The sequence below is a fragment of the Pseudopodoces humilis genome, chromosome 11, assembly GCF_049639895.1.
Source record: "Pseudopodoces humilis isolate 2021_Gansu_Grassland_sample_001 chromosome 11, ASM4963989v1, whole genome shotgun sequence".
In the NCBI taxonomy this organism is placed as follows: Eukaryota; Metazoa; Chordata; class Aves; order Passeriformes; family Paridae; genus Pseudopodoces; species Pseudopodoces humilis.
In genome coordinates, this window is record NC_142210.1 from 14,382,996 (window position 1) to 14,393,598 (window position 10,603).

Genomic DNA, 10,603 nt, shown 5'->3' on the forward strand with positions numbered 1-10,603 from the left:
AACTGCAAGGTGCTGACCTTAAACCAGTGTTCCTTTAACTTCTGTCACCTGTTTGTGTCCCTGCAAACCCAAATGTGCTCCCTGGCTAGCGGTAATTTCTGAGGCGCAGGAAGCCATTGGGTAACGTGTTCTTTGGCTGCAGGCACAATGTGCAGAGGAGTTTTAAAAGCACCAAATTACAGAGGGTAAAACACTGCTGCAAACAAAGCTCTTCCAATGTTTCTCACATTAATAATGTGGAGACCTGGAGCTTTGTGTTTAACATCATGGATCACAGCAGGAACTGGAGTTCTGTCTTTAACCTTCTTCCAGGTAACCAAACCCTTCACTGGGACCAGGCTGATTTTAGGGATTTTGTGGGGGGAAGATTCCAACTTTTATAGAATTTAGTCATCAGCTCTTTTTTTTATTATTATTATTATTATTATTATTATTATTTTGTGAAGGACTTTTTTCAGGACCTAATGAATTTGGGGGAGATTTAATGCTCACAAAAATTCCAATTAATGAAGAGAAAACTTTTGTCCTTTATTCTGTCTGTGGCTATTGAAATGTAAGAGTTTGGGGCTTCAGCAGCGTGGGTGGGTGTTTGGCTGCTCTGACAGATTCCTGCCTCAGAGCAGATGCACTTTGCTGCAGTTTAACTACACTGAGGTGGCTCTGCTGGGCTGGTTTGAAGGATGATAAAAGAGAGTCCAGAGACTGTCATTCAGCCATGAAGAATACTCAGGATACATGTAATCACAGCAATCAGCTATCTGCTTTTGACCTGTTATTTATTAATCAGTTGAAGTGCAAAAAACCCCAAAATAATTAAAATATCCTGCACCAGGGTGCATGTGTGACATGGCAAATTAGCTCAGTTTTAAAAGGATATGTCTGGAAGAGTTGAAGCTTCTGTCTTTTTCTCTATTCCTCATTTGGGTTTCAGCCACTTGTGAAATTTCAGATAATGCTTTATATGAAAGACTTACTATACCCAAGGACCTCTGACGAAGCTAGAGATTGAAAGGCAGTGTGTGCACAGGATCAGACACATTATAGAGATTTCGGGGGGGCATTTCTTTCTGTTTACAGTGGCTTGAGCTTAGCATAACAAAAAGAACTTGTTAATTAGATATTTAAAGTGTGATCTTTCAGTTATGCATATTTGATTCAAATTTCTAATTCAGAACAGAGCCTTCCGCTTTGACTCAAAGTCAAAAATCTCTAAGTGTTTTGGATATATGCAGAGGGAAATCCAAAGTAATTACTTACAAATTACATTCTAATAGTTTTTTCCAAGAAATAAATCTAAATTCCTCTATCTTGTTCATTCTGCTTTCCAGTGTTATCACAATTCTGTACCTGATCTGAATTTCTTGTAGCAACATTGGGCAAGTGTAATAACACACCTTACACGAGTCAGCCAAAAAATCTATTGAATTGGATTCAATTATACTGATGAACTGCTCTGGTTACTTTTTGCACAGATAGTATGAAACTGAGGCTAATATCTACAAGGCTTACAAAAATAAACTGGCTTGAGCTGAGAGTAGAAAATATACCTGAAAAACAAGTTTCAGGTTCACATATTTGCAATACCTGAAACCTGACTCTGGGAATGATGCACCACTACTGAAAACAGGACAATGCTGGGTAGAGCACACTTCTGGTCAAAACAGTTCCAATTTTCTGCTGTCTTCACAATTAGCTCCCCCCAAAAATGAGCCACAGAACAAGAATTTGATAATGGGGCATTTTCAGCAGGTATTTCTGAATAGCAAAGCCCAGTGCAGTGAGCAGGTCTCAGACTCCAACTGGCATTTCCCTGCTCTTGTCTTTCCCTTTTTCACATCAAAAGGAATGCTTTCTCCTTGGCCTAGCTTTCATCTGCAAGCTATTGAATATTTTGAGCTCTTGGTGAGGTTCTCTTGGCTGGATTCAAAGCAGAGACCCAGAGAGGCAGATCCCTAAGGAGACATCTGGGTTCAACCCTGCAGGACCAGCACTCATATGGCTCTTCCTCTCCAACTCCCCACTCTAAGAGCAGTAATTATATTGGTAAATTGTAAAAAACAAACATACCTGCCCTCTGTGATTTACATGTGTGTTTTCAGTCAGCAGACTCTGGGTCGGACTGTGAGCTTGACGAGAGGTGAGTGTGGCTTCATTCTCCCACCGCGGCTGCCCCTCCCCAGGCTCTTTCAGGGGTGCTGTGCTCCTGGCACACCAGCACAGCAGAGGAATGAGAGAGGAATTTTCCTTTTCCAGGAAAAGGCCATTTAGGGTTGGGGTTTTTTTTCAAAAGAGGAAATGGAGGCTGGCAACCCTTTGGGTTTTCAGCAAAAATGCTGGTGGCAAGTGCCAGTGTTGAAAGGCAAACAAGTGGCACTCTGCTTCTGGCATCATCTGCATTGCTCCCATCCACACAGAGAAACTTTTAATTTAATTTTTAATGGCGTCCCTTCATGGAAGTAGACTTCTCAATCTTCTGCTTACTGGTGGTGCTTGTCTTTGTGTTGGTAGATGTGCTGGGGTGGGTACAACAGCCTCCTCACACTGGACTGAAAGTCCTTTTAATTCTTCCCTTTTTAGGTGCATTGGACAGAGCGATGAAAACTTTAGCAGCTGGTATGTGTGGTAAGTTTCAGATCTGCTTGAAGGGAAAAAACTGGCAAATAATATTCTTTGATGGATATATGGAGAGAAAGGCATTAAGAGAGACTGATAGCTAGAGAGCATTGCTCCTGGGCTGTCCCTGTGTTCTGTCTTTACAAACTAATGGAAATCATTTATCCATATCCTCCTCACTGTACGCTGACAACTGAGCTGGGAAAAAACGGTGGATGATTTCAGGGAGAAATGTTTGAATTTCCAGCCAGCACTGGCTGCTGAGCACTCAGGAGTGAGACATTGGTTTCTGGGGACTTTGATCATGTCCAGTGTGCTGGTGGGGAAACCGCAGCATTTAAGGGCTGTTCGCAAAAGATGTTAATGGATATGTTAATTTGCGGACGTGCAGCCATCTGTCGGTGCTGCCCGCAGATGGTGACGGCTCTGTTCCTCCCCTGCTGCCTCTGCCTTAGGTTCCTGCTGTTGTTTTTCCTGGCCGTGCTCCTGTCCTGCGGGATCTGCTGCTGCCTGCAGTGCTGGCTGAAGCGGCGGAGCTGCCTCCCCCGACGCGCCGTGGCTGTCTTTGCCCTCAGCAGCTCGGATGCCTTTTGTGGTTAGTCCTGCCCCTGCTGCAAGGTCCTGCTGACCCTGGTGGCCTTACTGTGGTCCATCCATAACCCAGGAAAAAGCAGCCAGGCTTGAGTGGGTGCTGGGGTGCAGGCAGGGGCTGCACTGCTGGTGAGCAGTGGGGTGTCCAGCTCTGGCCTCTTGGGGACATGTCCAGACCATGGACTGGGGAGCTGAAGCCACATCTGCTTTTCCCTGAGCCATGTCTTGGTGCTGTCCCTGTTGTCCATGTGTCCTAAAGGTGCCTAGTGAGGCTTGGCCGGGCAAACACTGGAGGTGTGTGGGATTTTCTCCTCAGTGTCAGGCCGCTCAGCAGCCCAATACATGCAGCCACAGGCTTTGGGGTCAGGCAGCCCTTTCCAGTACATGTCCTTCATTTCTCACTCAGGCAAAACTGTACTGGTCTAACTCAAGCCACCTCAGTAGACAGCCTGACTGGCTAACACACCCTGGGGTCTGTCAAAAGATTGTGCTGGTGGGTGCTGTTCATCGTGGCAGCCACGCTCAATATTCCCCCAGGAGCACCCAGGATTTGGGGACTGGGCTGTGATGACTGTGTAGCATCCAGAACTGACCTGGAGTATGGCCAGCAGCATCAGCAGGCTGAGCCAAACAACATCCCTCCAAGAAAAATAAAGCCAATCCTGTCATTAGGCTAAGCCCTTCCCAGAGGACATATTACCTGCTTTCTGTGTGGTCATAGACAGTGTCTCCACAGGGAGGACCCACCCCAAACCCACCCAAATTCCTCTGTCCCAACTTCTTGTATCTGGAGTTCGTGGTGAAAGACTTTGTGATGCCATACTTCAAAAATTACATCCATGCCCTTCTTGTTTCCAAGTGGTTTGGCAGCTCCTCCTGGGCTCACCCCTCTCACTCCCACACTTGCCCTTCACACCTGTCTGCTGTACAGTTGTGACTTTGCTTTTTCCCCAGCTACTGAAGCAGCTCCATGCCCATTCTCCGGATCCCTGAGCCCCTGCATGACTGCAGAGATTTCCTCTTCTCCTGCCCCATGCTTCAGCCTTGCGGGAACTGAATTGCCTCCATCCTATGAGGATGTTATGAAGGAAAACAAGCTCTAGACACCACATGTTGGTTTTCATTGATCCTGCTTGGTCTATCAGAGATCTTCCATCATGCTGAAGGAGTGTGAGATCAAATCAGCCTTTTCCACAGGTTGGCCGAGAGACTGAAAAGCAGCACATATTTCATCTGAACCTGAAAGACAGGACTAAATGCAACAGAATAAATGCCAAAAGTATGTGTTGAATCTGTCACAGGAGTTCAGCTTGACATTTTAATATCTCTGGATTTCAGGAAGCTTCCTCAAAGACCTGTCTGTATTTGGGGTTTCTGGCTCAGCCTCTAGATTTATCTCTCTAAGGCTGCTTGAGCTGGTGCAACCCCATGTATTTTAGGACCAAATGTTGATAAATGACTTGATAGCTGCTTCTCAAGCTTGGGCTGCCTCCTTCACTCGGCACTGTGCCAAGAAACACCCTCTGGCAAAGTCATGTTGTTCTAATACATTGCAATGCAATCATGCCACTCTGTGATGGAGGATCGTTTGCCACATTTAAAATATTTAGCACAGCATATCAGATTTGTCTAGTGCAAAAGGCAGCAAATTTATGGCCAGGGAAGAGAAAGCAAGAGACAGGGATTATGGAGGAGTAGCAGTGGCAGGAGCTGGTTGCAGAGCACTAAAAAAAAGTGAGTTTGCTCATTTGAGTTGTTCTTAATTTCATGGTGACTGTCCTCAGTACTCTAGCCCTAGCATTGCAGACCAGAAGGCTTTGAATGGCCCAGGACCTACATGGAAGTTCCCCACAGACATGAATTAGGGACTTAGGTACTTAGTACTAAGCTACAGAAATCTATTAGGATAAAGAATGACATTTTCTTTGAGGTGATCACTGCAGACAGTATGGAGAAATACTTTAAGAAGCCATCCAGACTGCCTTGCTTCCAAGCGGGATCAGCTCAACCAAATTAATTCCTTGGAGGAGGTATTAGCCTAACTAGTTCTCAAATTACTGAAGAAAGATGCTGAATTTCCCCTGTAGCTGGATCCAGACGAAAGAAAATATTCCCCTTTGTTTGTGGTGGGCAGGTCCCTGAAGGCTGATTTCAGCCTGCCTGACCTCTCTGTCTCTGCTCTCTCAGTGGCAAGGGCTGGGGGTGCAGTCAGACCTCTCTTGCTGCAGAAATGTCACCCCTGGTCCCATGCTCTGTACTCCCATGGAGCCATGAGCTCAATTTGGGCAGAATTTTGGAATTTTGGGTTAGAATCCCTAAGATTAATGGAAGCCCAGAGCCTGCCTCATGGAGTACCTCCCCACCTGTAGAGTGAGGTTAGCACCAGTTCCCATGCTCAGGAAGGAAACTGGGAAGATAGATGCACTAAAGTTTATCATATTCTCATAATGATTCTATGTAAGTACATTTTCTAGATGTAGAAGAATTGAAGCATATTTTGAGAAAAAATTATTTGCCAGCACCACTGCAAATTATCTCCCTAAAATCTTATTTTAGAAGCAGCTTTAATGTTTGACTCTTGTGTGAAAGGAAATAAATGTTACTTGTAGCCAAATGAATGCTTGTGCCAGCAGGCTAAAATATTACTGGATTGATTAATAGGAAAAATTTGCAAGTACAGACTCAGCCAGGGGAGAAATCAAGCAACTTCTGAGTGTCCTTTTGCTGGCTGAACTTAGTAAGAATTGCAGGTAATCAGCACCTCTCAGGATCAGATCTTTCATGTACATAACTGCTTCCACCACTCAACCCCTTCAATTTATGCCCTGAAGCATGAGATTTGATTATGTTTGTCACTGCAGCTTGCATAGCCTGTTAGTGGGCATTAAATCAGCTGTCACTTGATTCCCACCTACACACTGTTTGCTTCAGTGACCCCTTCATGGCACAGAACTCCACAGGTTGTCTGCATTATGTGCTGCATAAAACATTACTGCCTCCTGCTTATTAATGGCTCGGCTCTAAATAAATCGCTGCCTTTAATTTCACTGAATGTCACCTTCTAATCAGATGGCTGGAGAGGCTAACAAGCAAAGATTGCTCAGGTTCCGATGCCTCCAATCCCTCTGCCCTCTCTCTCAAGGGTTCCCGAGGTGGTAAATCCTTCCCCAGCCACCCAACAGAGGGCAAGCAAGACTTTCAGCACACAGAAACACGCGAGGGAAGGGTCTGTTCCCCTGCTACTTGTGTGCATTCAAGTGCGTTCAGTTCCATGTTTGAGGTGCTTTAATTATGCACAAAAGGAATCAAATTATTCCATCAGAACTGAGATTAGTGGCTCAGAGTAAAGTAAGCTAGTGGCTGTCACAAAACCAGGCTCCATCTGTGAGAACCTGTGTGCTGCCGTACCTGTGCAACATGACAGGAGCCACAGGAGCTTCCAAAAACTGCTGAAAGTCAGGAGGTATCTGCAAAAAAGAGCTTGTGTAGGGCTGCTGCAGGGAGGACATAAACTAATATTGCTGCTGGCTTGGGGTAGGGAAGGGAAGTACCCTGAGAAGGGGCTCAGGGCCCGTTCCTGATCACTGGGATGGAGAAGAGAGTGGATTTCTTCCTTCTACAAAAGCATTTTGGGTGACCCCACCAACCTAGTATTCCCTGTGGAAGCTGCTTCTCCCAGTTTGCCACTTCACTCCTGTGTTCTCCAGCAGAATGAACAAGGTTTCTCCAGGTCTGTGTTCCCATTCTTACACAAGCAGATATTTTGCTGGATAATTGATATTTTTATAAGAACTCAGCTCTTAATGAGCGCAGTTAATGCAGTTTGGCTGATGTTTCCAGAATTGCAAGGAAAGAAGAACCATTTCCTTATAATTCTTCACCTTAGGAATAGGATTCACCTTGGAAAAGCACTTGTCCTGCTATGACTCTCTGACTGCCACTTGTCCTCTGACTTACACTTCCTGCTGACTTTGAGAAGAAATGGCAAACAGCTCTAGAGAAAGGCAGAAAACACTAGAAGGCAGATGTGTTTGTGGAAACTTGTCATCAGCAAGACCTGTGGGGGGAAATGGGAGCAGTGCAGAGGAGCCAATTGCTTGATGACCATCTGGAACCAAAGACAAAGGGAACGTGGCTGGACTTTCACCTCTGCAGATTAAGAGCTGAATAATAAAGTCATAAAGTGGCTCCCCAGCAAAATAGAACAAAACCAGAGGTAGCTGAGCCACAATAGGGCATCAGTTTGGAATGCCAGGAGGCTTGGACAAGAAAGATGGGAAAATAATTTATATGCTCATTAATTATTTGTCTTAAATTGTCATCCAAAATTCTGCACTATGGGCTGAAGACTTCTGTGCAGACGGGGCTGGGGACAGATGCCCGCTCTCTTTGGGTCACTAGATGGCACAATTCTGGCTCTTTTCCTCGCTCAAAGGCATTTTACAGCAGGAACCCAGGAGCTACAGGGAGAAAATAGTTCTCGCTGCCGTAACGGCGGTTGGACAGAGTATTTCAGTCATTAATCACTTGCCCACAATATTTAACAGATGCAGAAGAGCAAGCTGTGGGAGTCCAGCCCCAGCTGAGAGAGAAAACCTTGCATTCTTGGTGGAATTTTACTTTTTTCTCTTGGAAAGTTTATGAAATTACTCTAAGTAGATGTGTCTAAGCTGGGACAAAGTCTTCAGCTGCTGAAGATGCATTGCTGCAGGTGTACACTGGGGTCTGAGCTTTGTAGCTACCAGAAAAGGTCTAGGCAGCCTCCAAAATCACTCCCCCATGCCCAAGGGCTGGTCCTATTTGTGCTGCTGCCTTTTGTGTGTCCTTGCAGGACAGCAGTGGTTCCCCTCACAGGAGTCAAAGCAGGTCACTTGGCAAAACACCTTCTGAACAAAACCTGGCTGTGGGTTAGAGAGCTGCAGCACTCAAAGGCAATTGTGTTTATTATATCCCACTGATGTTACACTGTGTAAGAAAAACACAGTTCTGCACTGCTGCTCCTGTCTACTGGAAATAATTGTCCAGTTCTACTGAATTTGCACCAAAATCACATGGCAATGTCAGTGAAAAGGCAGGAAATCCGTATCTTGGGAAACATTGGTGCGGCTGCAGTAGGAGATAGCCTAGTTCACAAGGTCACAGTAAGAGTTAACACTAATTACAGCTGGAGATGTTAAAAACCCTCATGAGTGAGGCTGATGGAGGCAGGGAGAGATGCTGCAGGCAGAAAAGGACAGCCATTGCAGATGTCATTTTTTTCTCTCTCACTTGCCTGTATCAAAATGGGAAATCAATAGCTATCTGTAAGGTGTGGAATCAACTTAGCAAAGATCTTACCTGAACACTTTACTGCTTTCCATAACCTGCACACAGCTGGATCCCTGGCAGAGTGCACAGAGCTGTCAGGGGAGAGGACAATGGGGAGCCCCAGTTCAAGGAAGCACCCTGGGGCAGGCACACAGGGAGGAAAGGTGCTACTCCCAGCTCTCAGCTAAATCCCTGACTCTCCCTATGCCCCAGGAAACGAAGGCTGAGGTGGCCAAACATAGAAAAATACCCCTTGTAAGCTAGTAAAAATATGGAGAAACCTAAAAAGCTGTTGGAATTGATGGATTAAATGTTGGGCCTCAGCTCAGCTGGTAATTGCAGTTGAGCAAAAAGCCTTGGTAGACCATCAATAGCCATCAGGAGGGAAAAATCAGTCTATTGTCATTCCTAGTGAGCTGCTGCTGAATGGAATGCAGGTATGTATTAAGGAAATACTTTAATAACTGAGCTCACCTGATATATCTTTAGCCTTAGGGACTGGTTGTGATTTTGAAAGAAAAAAATAAATCCTGTTTACTTTCTGGGAGGTTTCTTGCTAACAAATATACAATTAAACTAGAATAGATCTCCATTGTTACCTGATAATGAGCTAATGAGGAGTGCATCCTGCAGTCACGAAACCAGTGTCAGTATTAAATCTAACAGGGATTAACAATTAAATATTAACAGTTGATCAAAACATCAGATAGACTGTCAGCAGAATTTGAATAATGAAACAATGCACTGGTTACAAAACATTAGCCTAGCAAAACTAAGAGTTGCTGTGATCTTTTCCTGATCCTCTTGTGCAGGAGATAGATGTTCAAAACCTACCATAGAGTTTGGCTAGAATAGAAGTATGATTAAGAAATTAACTCTTATTCTATACAGATACTGAAGAAGAGAGGCTCACAAGTGTTGATGGAATATTCTTTCTGATATGCAAAGAATATCTGTACATAAATTCTTTGCATGTGAAGTGTATTTGAGGAGGATGAGTTAAGGTGGTATTTGGGGTATGTGTGTGCTCTATTTGTGTACCCCAAGGAGGAGCACAGGACTGGAGGGAATAAAGAAACTAATCCTTAATATTCACCTCTGATCAGGGCATAGACATTCAGTGCCCACTGAGCTACTGCTTGGTGTGACCCACGTGTTGCAAATCACAAAACAGCTCCCACCACCTTAAAACGAACTGAAGACCATTACAACAAAGGCCCAGTGTCAAGCACTGAACAGGAGAAATCAGTGGTCTGAGATTTGTAATTACACCTGCATTTCTTCTCTGCTAAACAAGAAATAAATCTTCCTGGCAAGAAATAACCTTTGTGCTCAGATAAAGTTATAGAAAACAGGATCAAGAGGCTGGCAGGCATCCCTGGGTGTTTGTGGGGTGGCATAATGTGCTGGCTGCACAGGCTGGGGAGTTTTTGATTCAGAGTTGATGATGTCTTTGCTGGGAACCTCCTCCCCAGGAGCATCTCTGAGCTGGGTGAGCCAGGCTGAGGCTGCCTGCAGCATCTCTCCTCCCTCGGGGACACTCAGGCAGCATTTGCCTTTCTGGGCAGAGTGGGGATGTGGGCAGTGGAGCAGTCACTGAACACAGCTCTGCCTCTGGGCTGTGTTCACCCTCCATCTCCTTCCCTGTGTGTCTCTGAAGGAGCAGGGGAGCAGGGACACAGCCCAGGAAGCAGATCCAAAAATGTTCCCGGAGTTTCCCTCCCCTGGCAGAGAGTATCAGCAGTGTCAGCTCCCCTCCCTCAAAGACCCACAGAAAATACATTTCTGATGTGGTTGTAAAAAAGTTTAAAAAAATAAAAACAACCACCAAACTCTCTCTGAATGCAGTTCCTGCAACACCAGACAAAAATTCTTGTCACCTCCAGATCTCTTTGTGCATTCCTGGTATAATCCATGAATTCATCACATCGCTCATAACTCTTGTACTCGTTGTCTCTCAGGACCTTGTAAAAAAGCCTCCATCACCTCTCCTACTGTGTTTACATCTGTTTGATATAGCTCATCTGTTGGCAGTAACCTGCTCTCAGTTTGGCTGACATAAACGTCTGCCAGCCCAAGCAGCACGAACTCT

The 10,603-nt window shown here is 45.1% G+C and overlaps 1 protein-coding gene across 2 annotated transcripts; it reads left to right on the top strand.

Moving 5' to 3' along the window:
- The first annotated feature begins 137 nt into the window (after positions 1-137).
- TMEM207 (transmembrane protein 207) lies at positions 138-4,500 on the top strand. Of its 2 annotated transcripts, none has more exons than XM_005524981.2 (5): positions 138-312; positions 2,100-2,137; positions 2,578-2,622; positions 3,069-3,208; positions 4,159-4,500. In XM_005524981.2, the coding sequence occupies exons 1-5, from the start codon at positions 217-219 to the stop codon at positions 4,305-4,307; spliced, it is 468 nt and encodes a 155-aa protein (XP_005525038.2). In that variant the 5' UTR covers positions 138-216; the 3' UTR covers positions 4,308-4,500. The 2 variants fall into 2 exon arrangements, with proteins under 2 accessions (XP_005525038.2, XP_087917288.1); XM_088061162.1 differs by having other exon boundaries at positions 2,578-2,613.
- Positions 4,501-10,603: the final 6,103 nt, after the last annotated feature.